The sequence below is a fragment of the Tamandua tetradactyla genome, chromosome 20, assembly GCF_023851605.1.
Source record: "Tamandua tetradactyla isolate mTamTet1 chromosome 20, mTamTet1.pri, whole genome shotgun sequence".
NCBI classification, from domain to species: Eukaryota; Metazoa; Chordata; class Mammalia; order Pilosa; family Myrmecophagidae; genus Tamandua; species Tamandua tetradactyla.
Window position 1 is genome coordinate 6,249,491 of NC_135346.1, and position 17,051 is coordinate 6,266,541.

At 41.5% G+C, this 17,051-nt stretch overlaps 1 protein-coding gene and 1 long non-coding RNA gene across 7 annotated transcripts in view; one reads left to right on the forward strand and one right to left on the reverse strand.

Moving 5' to 3' along the window:
- Positions 1–3,890, reverse strand: part of LOC143664887 (uncharacterized) — a 71,215-nt gene extending 67,325 nt beyond the window's left edge. For all 4 annotated transcript variants that reach the window (XR_013166647.1, XR_013166646.1, XR_013166644.1 and 1 more), the window contains exons 1-2: positions 3,803–3,890; positions 3,405–3,615 (exon numbers count right to left, since the gene is read on the reverse strand). This is a non-coding gene — a long non-coding RNA (uncharacterized LOC143664887). The remainder of the gene's footprint in view (positions 1–3,404; positions 3,616–3,802) is intronic.
- Positions 1–17,051, forward strand: part of CCDC192 (coiled-coil domain containing 192) — a 248,895-nt gene that overhangs the window by 191,443 nt on the left and 40,401 nt on the right. For all 3 annotated transcript variants that reach the window (XM_077138310.1, XM_077138311.1, XM_077138309.1), the window contains one exon: positions 2,421–2,553. In XM_077138310.1, coding sequence (XP_076994425.1) covers positions 2,421–2,553 — 133 coding nt within the window. The remainder of the gene's footprint in view (positions 1–2,420; positions 2,554–17,051) is intronic.

The following is a 17,051-nucleotide window of genomic DNA, read 5'->3' on the forward strand; positions in this document are numbered from 1 at the left end:
CATCCTGCAGACATGGGCGTGCCGCGTGATATGACTTTTTCTTAGGGACACCGTGTCATTTCCTAGTGATCACCAGTTAAGTCCCACCAACTTGGTGCTTTTATTTTTGGTTTTGTTGATTTATTGGTGATGTCTACCATGAGAAAATTTTCTAGAGGGATTCTTAACTGCAGACAAATAACTGTGACATGATTTGAGAATTTTAATTGCAACTATTGAGAATTAAGGGGGGGATACAATGTGAGGAAACTAAACCTTCAGTTCTTTTCCCCCCAATATTTTATTATGAAAAATTCCAAGCATATAGAAAAGGCGAAAAATTTTTTAGTGACCACCATTTACTAAACAGCTAGATTCTATAATTAACATTTTTCTGTTTTTGATTTATTGCATATCTAACCATTTCTCTATCCATCCATCAATCCATCTTCTTTCATTATGCATTTTAGTGTAAATTGCACTTATTGGTACACTGAATCCCTAACACTTCAGCATGCATATCATTCTGAGGTCTTTTTAATACTTTTAATTAGGGCTCTCTTCTGAATCCCCCTTATGATACTTTCCCTTGTTCTCTCCACTTTCTCAATTTTCATTTCTGCATCCTTCCTCTCACTTTCTATTCTAAAGTTCTAAGTGGTAAAATGAGAGTGTAAAAATGGGAGCTCAGCAGGTAAGTTCTCATGTGCCATGCCAGAGACCTGGGTTCGATTCCCGGTGCCTGCCAGTGGGAAAAAAAAAAACGGATCATGGAACAGTCTCGAAGCAGCACCAGCAAAGATCAGTGCTGGCCTGCTGTCACCATCTCAGGCCTGGGTGAGCCAGGTCCTCGTGAGAAAGCTGACCTCACCAACTCACATTAGACGGAGGCATAAATTGGAGCCACCCTAATAATTTACTGTGAGAGGTATAACTATCAGGTGCCCAGCTACGTGTATTTCTTGATCAGCTCAGTCTCCCTGAACTAGCCCACGTGACATGCCAGACTGTGAAGGTTTTCAGTGAACTCTGAGTTAGAAGAGGGGAATAATTAGGGCTTTGTGGAACAGAGGCGGAGACCTGATCAGAGACTTGCTGTTTGGGCCTGCCCAGTCCAGTGCCTGGCATTGAGGGGGTGTTAGTACAAGGATGAACTGAATGCGTAAACATTACACCTCCAGTAGTGCAGCCAAGCAGACTGGGCACTTGTGTGTGTGCGCAGGTTATCTCTCCTCTGGAATGTGCTGGGTGAGCCCCCCAAATTCCACCCATTTAAAGTTCCCTGACTCCCATTCTCCTTTAAACGCATTCTTGTTCAGACACGTTTATGCCATTAAGCAAGCTTTAGTGATGCTCTGATCGCCCTGGGTTTGGTCTGGAAGACAACCCGTCTTTAAAATGGGAGGGCTCTATGTATGTGATCCCATCCTTGAGAAGCCGATTTCACTGGCTTTATTCTCAAAACATGGGACTGATTCACTGCCACCTCAGCGTACCTTCTTTGGGAGACCAGGAGCTAACACAACCTTCCCTAGTTAGCAAAAATCATTCCTTCCCCTCTCTCAAGATGATAAAGGCTAGTCGTTTATTTTCTGGGTTTCCAATTACCAGCCCGCAAAGAGTTGGCACAGTAAACTGATCGGTGGAAAGGCAGTTACACAAAAGCAATCCGAAGATGCAAATGCAGCACTTTTCCCAATAGACAGCTTCTCCAGAGTTTCAGATAAGGCTGATTTTGACAAATCCACTTCAAAATTCATAAAAAGTGCTTTCCAGTCATAAAGTCCCAAAGTGAATCCTTGGGTTATGTAACAACTTCCTCATATAGTTTTTTCAAAGGCTTAGAATTTTGTAAATCAGATTTTTCACAGCAAGGCATTCCTATCCTCTATCCCTGGAAAACCTGTCTTCCTGCTGACCGCTTTCCTTATATAGATACTATTGTAAATATCTGTAAAAATAAGTTTTTCATGGTGGTATCTACCCCCTGTAGAGTTTATTTGAATACAAACCATTATAGTATCAGGGGGAAAATGACACTGAATTAATACTCTGACTCTTTACTTACATTTTGGGGGGATAAATAATTAGATACATTTAGGCATTAGCACCTCAGAGGTAAAATGCCAACTGGCAGCTAGAGTTCTTCTCTAATTGCCTCTATTAGAAGTACAGAGTGCAGATCCTGATAAAAAACGCTCGGAGAGAGTAAAAGGTACTGTGGTGTAGAAAGTGAGCTTTTTTAAGGTTGGGGTTTCAAATGCTTTGACCTTGGGAGCTCATACGCTGTTTCATGGCCCTCACATAGGGCTCAACCCAGATAAACAGGGGACGTTTCAGCTAAGCCGGGCTGCAAGGCCATGTCTGTTCAGGCATTGTTAGGTCCCCCTGTTCCTTTAACGAATCTGTCACTAGTGATAGTAACTCTTTTTGTTTTTAAGAAGCTAAAGCACAAAAAGAAAGTGAAAAAGCTATTGACTGATTTGGCTGCAGCTAAGCAGGAGGCTGCCATCACAGTCCTGGAACTCAACGAGAAGATCAAGACTCTCTGCGAAGGAACGCCAGCCCCTAGAGGTCAGTATCACCATGTGACAGGACCCCCGGGCCAGGGGGGGCGGGGGGTGGGGATGGGGGGGCCTGGGTGATGTTTGTAGTTTGATTGGCAATGAAGCAGAAGTCCGGGCCAGGGGGGCGGGGGTGGGGCTGGGGGGGCTTGGGTGATGTATGTAGTTTGATTGGCAATGAAGCGGAAGGCGAGGCCCCTGTGCTGGGCAGCGGCCAGGCGCAGCCACTCACCTCCCTTAACCGTGCACGGAGACGGCACAGAGTGGCTGACCCCAGCTGCCCTCATTTCCACCTTAAGGAGACCGAGAGCAAAAAGGCAATTCATTAAAAAAATAAAATCTCCGAAGCTGAGGGGCGGGACCGAAACAGAGCGGCTAAGTGTCACTGCCCGAGTTGGGTGGCAGTCAGAGCAGCAAATCCGGCGGGGTGGGGAGACATAGCCAAGGGAAGAAATGAGTGTTTTCATAGTAGGTGAATGAGCCGGAAACTCATTCAAACAAAGGAAAGTTTGACTGGAGATGAAATCTGGGTGGTTCAGAAGAATTTGAATAGCCACTTTGGTTTTGATCTTCGTAAAAAAAAAAAAAAAAGACTTTTCCATCCATATTGGAGGAAGAAAAAGGCAAAATCAAAAACTGAGCTTGTCATCATTAGCAATAACATGAGTTAACATTTCACACTGTGTGCCAGGCATTTTGCAAGCACCTCATGTGCATTTAACTCTCGGAATAACTTCTGAGGTAAGTACCTTTGCAAATTCCGCAAGAAGAAGCCGAGGCTTGGAGCTTCTCATTACTTTGCCCCAGGTTAGACAAGTGCAAGCAACAGCTGGGCAGTGAGCTACCCAGGCAGCAACTTACCTGCACCAGAATGCCTGCCTCGCTCCGATGCTGTGAGGGTTGGGGTCTCTGTTAAGTGGCAGCAACACCAAATTTCATTTCTGCACGGTAGGTCTCTTGCCAAGCTGTGGTTTCCTGGGATGTGTCTTCCTTTGATGTCTGCCACTCTTGTAAAGCCAGGAATATATGCCATTGTTCTTACTCGGGCTTCCTTTATTACTCATAAGTAACTCTGGAAAAAAAGAGGAGTGATGTGGAAACAAATGGAGGAGGAGGAAGTAGGCGAAGTTGTGGCTACAGAAAGTGAGACACTCCCAGCATCCTGACTACGTGGTAACTCTTTTAATAAGAATTTGGTTTTAATTTTCAATTTTGAATAGCATTTCCCCCTGGCTTCAAATGGCATAGTATAGCATTACCTTGAAACACATGCTGAAGGTCAAGTTTTTTTCTCTTTCAACAGAGCAGCGTAAACACAGTTTATGAATATGCTTTTTACCATGAAACCTAAAAGAAAAAAAAAGCCATAGAAAATATTATACTTTTCTTCTGTATTTGAAGGCATCATAGCCAAATTTTACATCAGTTGCATAAAACATTGACAGTGATTGCACAGCATTTTGGAGAAAGATCTCTAGATCACTTGAGAGAAGCGTTCAATCAAACCTCAACTATATTTTAAATCTAGTGCAAAAAATAACACTGTCAGTTATCTAAAGCTTGTTTTTCACTTTTGGCAAAAATAATATCACTTACTGTCTAATGACAGTTTTGTCCTTTTGATATTTTTGTAGGTCAAAATTAATATACCAAGGTATCAATATTAGGGCGCTAAATGTTGGGGGGGCCACATAGGGGGAAAACATTAAATCCATCTTTCCTTTTTCGTCATCCTTCTTCTATGTAGAAGAAAGAAAAAAAACTGGTGTCATTATGCACTGATATAAATTTACTGAAATAAAGTTGGTCATGCCAAAGTCAAGTTTGTGACTCTCTTCTGGACCTACATGTGGCTTCTCTTACTTGGTGGAGAAACTGAGTCAGTGGGTTAACACTGAGCACTAAGGTCTTGACTATTTACCCATCCTTACACCCCCACTGGTCCCATATAGCCTCCCCCTGAATTCCATAGCCCGGGATATGGCCAGGCCCTCGTCACCCGGGAGTGATGTTAGTTCTGATTCTCAGCGTCTTTGCTCATTTTGCTTCCCTCTCAAAGTACTTCACAACAATGCCCGAAAACGTGCTGGTGACTAATGCACAAAGACCACCCTTAAACACTGAACAGCTAGGACTGACCCACCCACACACTGTTGGTTCTAGGTCACCATCCCCCACTAGTCCTGTCTTGTGTCCTTTTATAAAAGGTTTGTCTTCTGTTCTCAGATCTCTCTTGGTTGCAAATAACAGATACCCCAGTACTAATAGAGAAAAGGAGGAAGGGGCATCTACTTATTAGGACATGTAAGCAAACTAAGAAAAGGCATGCATTAGCCTTAGAGCCCAATGGATTCAGTCTCAGATACCATCCAGACACTCTCCATATCACTTATCTCTGCTACTCTCCTCATTAAGGTTTCATTCATTCTCTCAAGCCAATGTCCCAAGAAGCTAGACACATGACCCTTAACAGCCATGGACTGGCCTCCTTATCATCTCTCCTCCAGAGACAAAAGAAAGATTTTCCCATCAGCACCAGTTAGAAAAAATACAAGACAAGAACTCTATCCCCTAGTTTGGGTTGGGTACCCACCCTCAACTTGGCCCAATCCCCACGGCCAGGGTAGGGAAATGATGTTGCCTGAGCTTGGTTCACGCACCAGCCACTGGATGACAGGCAAGGATGGGGAAGGAGAGTATTCTGACAGATGGCCCCCACCAGAAGCACGGGGTTGGAGTGGAATAAAAGTACCTCCTTAATGGAAGGGGTATCCCATTACTGGAAAGGAGAAGGGATGGAGAAAACCAACATGTCCAGTAAGCTCTCTGTGAGTGGTGAGGTTGAAACAAGTCACCCACAACTAGGGGTAGTTGCACTTTGAAAGTAGATTTCTTCTTGATGAACTAAACAACTTCATGATCCAAGAAATAAACCTCCACTGGGTATAATTCTAGACTCCATAAAAGATGAAGTGTGAACCATTTTGGGAAAGGAGTTCCCTTCCAGTCTCCATTAAATTCTATGATGGCCTCCTATTCTGAAAAACTGCCTTACTGTAACAACTCGCATTGCAAAAGTGGGAGTGAAATGTTGATTCTCAGAGGCCTATGTCCTGGATTAACATAAAGCTACTTCCCTATTACAAACTGAGGCCTATAGGCCTAATAAGAAGATTAAGGAAAATTTCCCAATAAATTAGAACTGTTTTTTCATCCAAGTATGCAATGTTTTCCTTGGTTTGGTTTATTTTCCAGGTGAGTTTATATATGATGTTGTTAGCCGGTTTCTTTTAATTGAGATGCTCCAGAATAAAGAATGTTTTTAAGCATGTTCAAAATGATGAAACAGTGAGCTACCCAACTCTTTTTACACAGTACACTATTTCAGTGGCTACGCACTTAAATTACCTCCAAGGAAATAAATGATTTAAGTCGATGGGAAGTTCCGCTGAAAAGAAAAACACTTCTATTATAAAACTGGCACAGCAGGAAACTTACTTACAGCTTGAGTGTTGTTTGTTGATTTTACCTTGTGCAAATAATCAGGGCCCAAGGCATATTCCTTCCGTCATTTCCCCAGCTTGCCACCGAAGTGCTTAAGGCTTTATTTACTAGCAGAACTCACTGAAGTACTTATTGTATCCCTTCCTAGCTTAGGTCCACCTTCTGGTAAATCTCAGTGTGCAGGAACTAAGGTTAGATTTCAAAAGGATCTTAGCTTCCTTTGGCTTAGGAGGACAAAGTCACTTTGCCAAAGACTGTGCACTGAAGCCGGTTGTTGGTACATGAGTACTAGCGTCGCTGGAGATGATGAAGACTCCCATCTCAGACCAGAATGATAGGAGCCTGCTTGTAGAGTTCACTCTAGCATACTAAGGGGGATGCACCCTTCGAAACTGTTTTGGTCTTTTCTTTTAGTTGTGCAAGTAAGGCATCTAACCCTCACAAGCATGTGCCATTGCCCCATTGAAAACCGTGTCCAATCGTAAGCCATGTCGTGGTTTCGCTCCCATTAATGAGGCAGGTGGTATGTCCCACGGTGGGCTTGTCCAGAGCCCTGTGTCTGAGTGGACAAGCCACACTTGGGAAGAGAGGTTGGGAGCAGAATTCACATTTCAGTGCTTTCCAACGCCACCTTCACATCTTATTCAACATAGCCCATTACTTTTAAGTACCAGACTATTGCTGACCTACATTCTTAAGAAAGTTGGGAGATATATTTCTTTGCCAAGACTCCAGAGCCAACTTTAATCGACACTTCCAAAGGTCCCTTCCCGCCCCCAACACTCACCCCCATCCTCTCAGCCCAAACATTTCTCCCCAAGCCCTTTTACCTCTCCTGCCGCAGTCCTCAGGACCTAAATTCCTAGTGCAAGTAGGTGTTACGCAAACAATGATTTGAAGGGTGAGGAAAATGTTCTGGAAATAGATAGTGATGATAGTTGCACAAAAATTGTGAATATATTCAAAAAACAAAAAAAACACCAAATTGTACAATGTAAAACGGTTAAAGTGGTTAATTTTATGTGATGTGAATTTTATCCCAATTAAAAAAAAAAAAAGATTAAAAGATCCCACTAACATCTAAATGACTAACACCTCCATTTTATGCTTTGCACCTAAATTCACTCATGACTTGACCAAAGTCTAAGCATTTGAAGCATTTTTAATGGCGCCCTGCATAGCTGTGCTCTCGTGTCTAGGCTCTCTGAAGAAGGTGCACTCTACTCTTCTACTTCCTCTCTGTCCAGCTCTTTGAAAGGCTGCCCTTCTCCAGACTGGGAACCACTTACTTAATCGGTCTTCCTCCATGCTTCCTCCTCTCACCACTGAACACAGAAACGTCACCTGTCTACCGAGAGTTTTCTAAGATAGCAACAAGGAAGGGCTGGATTGCACAACAGCTGAGACCCTGACCGAAAGCACTGCCCCCCCATTGTGCCATCAGACCTAGTAGGGCTTATTCCGATGTTTGGCCAAAACCACAGACAGACAGCCTTCATTCCCTGCTACCAAGGCTTCTATTGCCTTGATGGGAAAGCACATGAATTTAGGGAAACCAAAAGTGGAGATTTCTTTTCCCACAGGAGGCATTAACCTGACATTTGCCGAAAAGAGTTTTCTTACTTTGAAGCACTGCTACTGAAACTTAAAATACAGAAGCTACTCCAAGGTGCAATACGTTACATTGAGATCGATGAACTCCAGCAATTAGCAACAAAGAAAAAGGAAGTACAGAAGCGATAGCTTTAAGATATGCCTCCTAAATATAAGTTTCAAAGGAGTTTGAATATTTGCCTGGTAGAAATGGCTTATATTTGTCTTTATAATTTCAGGGTCTCATTCAGAAATCACTGTCAGGTTGTCTCTTCCTTTCACCCACTGAGAGAGTCTTTTTCAGAAAAATAGAATCCCTGTATTATAAAGCCAAAATCTTCCCACTGACTTCGGCAGTTCTCTCAAGGATAGCCATCTCCTCCAGGACTCCCTGCAAAGCTTGGAGATAAATTGCAGAGAAAACCCTGGAACTAGTATTTAACTGGGGTCTGTGACCTAATTCAACATGTAAAATTTGAGGGTGATTCTAATTCTTAAGAGGTCATTTCAGAGGCATCTAGGTCTAAAAAGACCTCAAGTAAAAACTTTGCAGTGATCAGGATTTTATTGGTTGCAAGTGACAGAAACCAAAATGGAACTAGGTTGAACAGCAAAGGAATTTATTAGCTCTGGAGGCTGGCAAAGAAGCTGAGCCAAGGAGCTTCTGGATAGCTCCCTTGGTTCCTTTGGCCTGTTGGTACCACTCTAAGCTACTTTGGGCAGAGATTGGGAAAGTACCCTTGGCTGCCCTTGTTAACGGTTTAAAGTGAGTATCCGTGGTCTCTGCCTGCTCGGTATCCTCCCCCAACTCTTCTTTTGGTAACAGAAGCATGATTTTCTTTGGGGAACCCGCCCCTTTCCCATTCTATGAGTCCTATGGGGCCATCGATGTCCCTTCTTCCCTTTGGCCCAGAGGAAGGCTTGTGAAGGGCTGAAACAGTGGGACTCACTCTTTCCCAGGAATTTGAACCTTGAGTCCTGTTGAGTGAGGGAGAGCAAAAAGAGACTAGAGCTGATTCAGTCTGGTGGTTGGGTCTTGGCCCCAGAGGAAATTCTCTATTAGTTTCTGGAACTTATATCCTTAAGTTTCCTTCCTGAGGTCCGGTTGTTAAGATTTTCCTTTAATACTAAGAGCTGCATTATCTCCTTACAATGCATGGATTATTTGTTAAGTTAATCAGGGTTGGCTTATCACAGCTGCAACCAAAGAACCTTACTTTATATCAATGCCAAGGAAAAGAGCTTCTTTCTCACCAAGTATATAAAGAAATTTCAGAGAAGGAATCTGATTAATCCTAGTTGTGTCACATTCTTCTCCCTGGATTAATTACTGTGGCTAAGACAATGGGTATTATCATTTGATCATATCTGAGTCACATGCTAAAGGTCAGAGGACAGAAACTATTATCAGAGAAAAGAAGAGGGGAAAGCTTTTTGAACAGAAGACAACCAAACTCTTCTTGTCCCCTATAATCAACTTTAGTTAAAACCTTACAGACTTGGAGAAGGCAGCCATTCATCAAATATCAGTTTTAGCTTGGCAAGAAAGTACAGAATTTCTCTTCTTTTTTCCCCCATTATTTTCAGATTTCATCTTTAGACTCTTCCTTTGTGAGAGGTCTGGAAATGTATTTACTTTATAATTAACAAAGATTAAGAAGATCCATTCTGAGGTTTTTGGTTGGGGCCCAATATTTTCCAGCCCCACCAGCTGTGGGAATTCAATGATGTCAAGGTCTCCTCCCTCCTTTGTTTATAAGACTAATTTTGGAATTATACCATTATCAGGAAATGGTATTCCCTTCCTTCTGTCCATCCCTTAGGAATTATTTTTTTTTTATCTTGTGGCTTCTGTATCAAGAGGTTGAATGAAAGGGCAAGTGCTGGTTAAATGTCAGACAAAGCACATAGAAACTGGAGCTTAACCTTGGAGGCTGCTAGGATCACTAGAAGAGTGTAAACTGTTTGGGAATGCTATTAAATAACCCAGATTACTATGTCAGAAAGAAGATGCTTCCTTCCAGGAAATTTGCAGAGCAATTTCGGGCACTCCTTTGTCAAACCTCACCAGATGGGCATTGCATTTGCCAACATAAGCTGAATTGGAGAATTTGCGGTTGCCAGGAGTGGCCAGGCAGCTGTCACTACTGGCCCAGCTGTCTCTGGTACAAACTTCTTGTTGTCAGTGTAGAAAATCTGAATAGTGCTATCCCCTGCTCTCCCCTGAAAGCACACTCTTATTTTATTTAGTGACTCAGTTTTTCCTGATAGGAGGTTGGAGTTAGAAAACAGCCATATAGATCATATGAATACATTTGGAGGTAAAGAGTGGATACTTTATTTGAACTCATCGAATCAAATTTAGAAGAGACACAGAACCAGCTCCTGCTGTGATAGGAAACCCTTTTCTAATGGGCAGGTGGGAGACTTTCATTTGAAGGCACAGGGTTTTACTTCTGGCCAGTGGGGTAGTGTTAGATACATAGCCTTATGCATTTCTTAGATATATATATATATATACCTCCCATGTGCTTTGCAGTAGTCTGGAAGAATATTGAGTTTAAAGACGCACTGTCTTGGACCAGAGCAACCTCCTAGACCCCTGCATTGCTCTTCCAAATAAAGCCACAGTGTGATAACATTTGCCAAAGGGCTAGAACCAAGAAGAAATACGGAGGAAATGTAAGAGGCACCGCATTTTCCTGAGTTCCTTCATACGCAGTTGAACCTGGGAGAAGTGTGTTGACTAGTGTGAGATAATGAATGGTGTCTGCAAGATCCAAAAATGTCAGTGAACTTTTGCAGATGCTTTTCTTAACCCCAGAAACTGATGGCTGAGGACGTTACACTGATTTTCCAATAAGACCGGGAAGCCCTGCCATGACACACGATCATCTCCATTCAGGTATAGCTGCTCCACAAAGTGAGTTTAGACATGTTCCTGAGGCCCCTTTTCTCCCGTGGCCATTCCTAGTGAAGAGGGAAGGAGCCTCGTCGCTATTCTGGGGCACTGTGAATAGAACTTGGCCAACAAAGGAGGGAGGAGCCCTCAACCACAGAAAGACCTTTCTATTATTATAAATAGCCTCGAAAAGGCAGGAGAGATGATGGAGAGATAAACTTGTGCTTAGTGGAAGGAAGAAAACAAGAACCCTTAGGAGTTCTCCAAGGCATAACAAAAACTTACAAGACCCAGAGCAGTAGAATGAAACTAATGAATTTAGTTCTGTAGAATCCTAGTATTAGCTTAGCCCTTTAAACGTTCCTATGTGTTTAAGGGCAAAAGTTTTATGTCACTGAGTAATAGTCTGGATTCTGGCCCCAGCTCCTCTGTGTTGACCCACAAGGCATTGACCTATTTGACAAACAGTTGCTTCAGGTCCTTTTCCCAGCTGACTGTGAAACAATTTTGGTGGCTCTTCAGGGAGCGTAGAAGTCCTCCAAACTCTACCCAAGTGCCCGACCCTCTGCTCTTATCCCAGGAAATTAAGTAAATTACTGACAAATCCAGTTCATTTAATATATGCTTTTCAAAAATTTGTAGGGTATATAAAATCCTGGCTCCATTTTCATTTCAATTTATATGTAATGTTTATTAATTTATATTTTTGTTTACTGTTTATAAAAGAATGACGGGAGTTTTAAAATGATAATTTTTTTTTTTTTTTTTGGCATGGGCAGGCTCCAGGAATCGAACCCGGGTCTCTGACATGACAGGCAAGAGTTCTGCCACTGAGCCACCGTTGTACCAACTGAGAGTGATTTTAAAATGCACTTTTGACTTCAGACTTTTATTATGTATCTGTAGTAATTATAGTATTAGAACCCAAAACTGGGATTCAACATCTGACATGAGTTCTGACACATAAATATACATTTATACCCTGAATATTTGAAATCAGGACCATGCTATGAAATTCGAGACCTATTAATGCTATACTTACAGTTCAGAGAGGATTGCAAGAGAGAATGAAATGCCTCATGTCTTTAACTGATGTCCATCATGGATCTTGGCAGCTAAAACTTGGGATGTCGAAATCTGGGTTAAGTGAAGAGTGATTAACTCCCCAAAAGCAAGAGGGTATTGGGGACGTTGCGGGAAATAGAGAGCTAGCTATCGTGAAAGTGACGCTCAGTGCTTCTCTTTTATTGATTGTATCTAAGAAGAAAAAAAGTAGAACCAGACCTTGTATAATCTACCTATCTTGATGCTATAAGCAAAATTTACAGATGCTTGTGGCTTATCTTTGCTTTTTCATAGCCATAACTTTTCCTTATTTCTCAAGAGTCAGTGATTGAATTTAAGAATACATGTTCTTCTTTGGCGATTGCTTTCAATTTAAAGCCACAGGGCGGTGACTTATTTAACAGAAACTGTGTGTTTTTAATAAAGATGTTTATGTGGAAATACTGGTGAACAAAATAAAATACGTTACTTTATATTTCAAGAAAGTAGTACCAAGATGCTAAGAATTCACTTTAGGATGAATTCTTAAGGGAAATGGAAACTGGTTTGAGAATTTCCTTTATCTTTCTCCATGAGTACATGCTGATAAACGCTTTTAATTTGTATTATGTGAAAAGGCTTTGTATGAAAGCCTTTATTATTTATTTATTGTATGAAACGTTCCTGAAGAAAACAGACAGACCTACCAGTCATTTATTCCCTCAAGTATATCAGCTTTCTTTTCTGATTGAAGTGAAGGCAATAAATATATACTCTTACCCTTTTTTTAATAACTAATTTTATATGTTTATTTCTATCTTAAGGATATTTTATTTATATTATTCTTGGATTTGTTACATACATCCATTGGAATAAACACTATTTGGTGCTTATGAAAGTGAAGGAAGAGTGAACAAAATCCTGATTGTACTTCAAAGGAAGGGGTGGGGAACAAAATAAAGACCGCACTTGAGGAAAATAAAATCTAAATGAAATGGGTAAAACCCAAACCCTATTGAAATGCCATAAGGGAAACTCCAGCCATATGCAACTCCTGGGGATTTCCCCCTAAGTGAAATTCTGCTCAGCACCCCCAGGCTTAGCCCCAACTACTTCCTCTTCTACGATGCCCTGACCTTTACCCCTCTCCCACCCCTGCCCCTCTGTCCTCTCGTCCTTCTCCAGGGAAGTAGTGAGTGCCCCCATCACTGCCACTACCTGCCCACCACTCCTTTGCCTTCAAACGAGTTAACGTGACCATAAGTCTTGTGCATGCCAAAGTCCCAGTATCTGTTGTAAACACCTGCTTGCCTGTCATTCTTTATTAGTCTCGTGAAGAGAAGCAGAGTATGTTTTTCCTTATATCCAAAGCCTAGGGTGGGCCACGGTGGCTCAGGAGGCAGAGTTCTCACCTGCCACGCTGGAGGCCGGGGTTCGATTCCCAGTGCCTGCCCGTGCAAACAAACAAAGCCTAGCATAGTGCTTGGCCCATGCTTGATGGCTAGGAGATGTTGGCTGGATGAATATTTAATAAAACTTAATGAGATTCTGTCCTGGCAATACTACTGCTTCATATGTTTACAAATTGCTAGGTGATGGATAGAGTTGACTTATGAAATTAAAAAATGTAAAACCACCTGAAGTGGCAGCTTCAGATTGATCAGATTGCCAGCATGGTCCATAGCATGCATCGCACTGCTCCTGGTTCCCAGGGGGAAGGAGTAATCACATCCTGGATAGCTCTGAAATATTAATGTTTTTATGGTCTATTGCGATAGACCAATTTTGACCTGTATTCTAACTGTGTCATTTTATGACTCTTAACTTTACCATAACTCATACAGGTGGAATATATATATATATATATATATATATTTGGTGGGTTTAACACCTAAAGATTGGGCTCCAAATCAGAGCTTTGCCATGGAATTTACCAGTCCCATAAAACCAAACTGGACATTAGTTCCAAAATCTTTTCTTGACTACTCCTTTAAACTGGCCAGCCTCCCTGCCCTCCTCCTTGTGACCAGCGCCCACCACCCTTTTGTTGACTGTGGCCCACACATTGAGCCACCGTGACCCTGCCCATCGTGCAGCCCATTCCTGAACTGCTTCCTGACCTCCTCTAGCCCTGTCACTGGTCAGCAGTTTTATATTTATTCTTTTGGATCCAATACTCAAGGTGAGCCCTCTGATTCTAACCCCCATCCTTGATGAATTGAGATGTCCTTTGGTGTACGTTGACTCCTATTTGCTTTAGGTAGCGTCCTTCCCAACTCCAGCCTAACCGCCCATGTGGGCTGCTATTTCCGCCAAGTTGGTCTCATCCCATAGATGCCAAGATCTCTTAGGAATTTCATCTTCAGTGGTCGGGCCAGCTTCTCAAGTCCATGCCAGCTTCCTTCATTTAGATCTTGGTTACCTACCCACTGGCCCTTTAAAAATGGTCTCCCTGTTTCTTTTCTTTAACCACTTCAGTACTTTACACTGAAGGCAGGTAAAATTATGCAGGGACACAGTTTGCTCATGTCACTTTCATGGTCAGAAATGCTGCAGTGTCTTCCTATTGCCTGTGAAATAAAGTTCACGTTTTTTAGCCTGACATGAACTGGCCCCAACATATCTTTCTAGATTTATTTCTTAAAACTTCTTTTCACAGACTGATATTCCCCCTCTCCATCACAACTGCTTGATGAAACCTCTGGAAGAAGAAGCTCTCTCTCTCTGATCTCCGTTCCTGCTGAAAACATAACACAAGCTGCTTGATGACTTTCTCTGTTTGTGTGATCACAGAGTGCAAATGAGCATGCAACTTTGCCCAGCACACCAGCCATGATTTTTTTCCAGTAGGTTGCTTTCCCACTCTCAAACACTATTATTCTGAACGCCCATATCTTTCTTCAAACTTCCTATTCTCTCCTCTACAATTACTCACAGCCAGTGATCTCACCTATGATTCATTTAGGCTACACAAGCCACCAAATGGGGACTCCATCATCTTTTCATTACCAGATATAAATTCTTGCTTTATCTCTTCACCTGGTCTCTCCTGACTGCCTCTTTAATGAATGGAGAAAGTATCCTCCCATGACTCAAAGCCTGTCCTCCCACTTGTACTCCAGCCCCATCACTGTTAACTTTCCCAGGTATGTCACCTACATATCCCATCTCACACTTGCATCATACAGCCCTCCTTTTCCACCTCATCCCCCTCTGCGTAGTAGCATGTCTGATATCTCACATCTCTGCCAAAACTTCCCTTGCTGCCTCATCACTCAATCTCTTTGTCCTGCACTTAATTTAAAGGAAACATTATTAAAAGATTATCTCTACACACTGTCTTCATTTCCTCACCTCCCACACATTTGCTGTTTAATCCACTATAGTCTGGTTCTCCCCTTCCTGTTTAGAGGATGGTACTCAGCTAAAACTGCTCTAGCCACGGTCCCCAATAAAATGCATGATGTCAGATCCAAGGTAAACATCTCTGTCTTCCTCTTACTTGAACTCTTAGCATCATATAACACAGATGATCACACCTTTTGTTGTGACACATCCTTCACTCTTCACCCATGTCAAACCACCCAGTTTTGTTTTCTTCTTCTTTCTTATGGATTACTCTAACTTGCTGAATCCTACTTTATAGACCCTCTAAAGATCTTCAGGATCCAGTCCAGGGCCCTCTTTTCTTCTTTATCTTTATCTTTTCCTTGGATTTTCTCATTCTTGCTCATAGTCTAATAATTTAATAATTAATAAATTATTAAACCTATGGTCTAATAATTTCTAAATGTATATCTTCCATTCAGGTCCCCCCATGAGATCCAGATTCATATATTTACAAGTGAACCTTATGTTTCCTCTCATTTATCTAAGCTTTAACTCCAACTCTTCTTTGGTCGTGGTCATCCTTTTTCTTCTCCCATTTCAGACAATGGTGCCACCCATATACCTATGGGTATAGGCAGGTATATTCATGGTAAAAGAAAAAAAAAATCTCCAAATTAGAGCAGAGGCAGTGAATGGAGCTCCATGAAAAATAAAATAATAGGTTGGGGCAGAAGTGGAGATCAAATTGATGAGGCAGGTCAGCAAAATTCTCATGAAGAAGGAGGTGACATTTCAACTCAAACAAGAATAACGAGAGGGAGTCAAGTATACGGAGAGGCAGGTGAAGACCATCCTCCAGAAGGAAGCAGTAAATATAAACCTGTTTTAGGAAAATAGCTTGTATTTGAGGAACAGCCACAAATCCAATATCCATGGAGCAAAATGGGCGAGAAGAAAGTATCAGAGAATGAGCGTTTAAACAGGTGGAGCATGTATATTTAAAGTCTTTAAAAGGAAGGAGGGAGTAAATCAAATGGTAGTATTTCAGTATCCTAGGTGAGATGTGATCATTACTTGGACCAGAAATGTAGAATCGGAGAGAAGAGATATAATCTTTATTTTGGAAGTAGAACCAGTGAGACTTGGTGATGGATTGGATGTGAAGATGAAGAAGATGAAGATAAAAAGGATGATTTTTAGGTTTCTAACTTGTGAAACTAAGCAACAGGAGATTAATTTGATTACATGGGGAAGACTGGAGAAGGCTATCATTTAATCCCAATCAACCCAGATGAGGAGTCACACCCGCTGGGTGGAGAAAGATACCTGAAGCACGCGGCCCCAAAATGAGTTTTAAATGATGAACTGAATTAACCATGGGGGAGGCATATGTGATGTAGGGCTGGACACAAAAGAAAACTTCAAAAAGTAAGGAACAAAAGATTAAAGTCATGAAGATTTTTATTTCCTTGGCCTGGACTAGCCTTCCTTTATACTCTATGCCCCTGTCTAAAGTTGACCGAACTTCTAGTCCATGTGAAATGCCAGCTCTTCAGGTCCTCTCAAGTACTTACTATATTTTAGTGACATTTTCTGCTTTTAGTTTTTATAATAATTTGTGCTCGTTTCTTCCTTATTAGACCATAGCTCTTCAGGGCATGTGCAATACCATTAGCATATTTATTTCCTTCCACAGTTCCTAGTATTGTTGCCTTGTATGAAGAAGACTATCAATAAATGTTGGGTTTTGCCACAATACCATTATAAGGAATGAGAATGAAAGATGTGCAAATTACTAAGCTTGACACGAGCTAAGAAGTTATAATGAATGTGGCTATAAATAATTATTATTAAAAAATTCTTCATTTAAATTCTTCATACTGGAATTAAGTGGTACAAATGTCTGATGCCATTTGATTTTTAGTCCTGTGGGAAAAGACCCCAAATTATAGACTAAACACCATAGAACCTTATTATTAATTTCAGAATGGAGCTAGCAGAATGGAAAATTACAAAGGCAGTCATTTCTAAGTAACATATAATAATCGGTTTATTATCTCAGATGCTGAGATGTAGCTTAGATTTCCTATTGTCATAAAAATTCTATGTGAATTCAAACTGTATACTTGTAATCA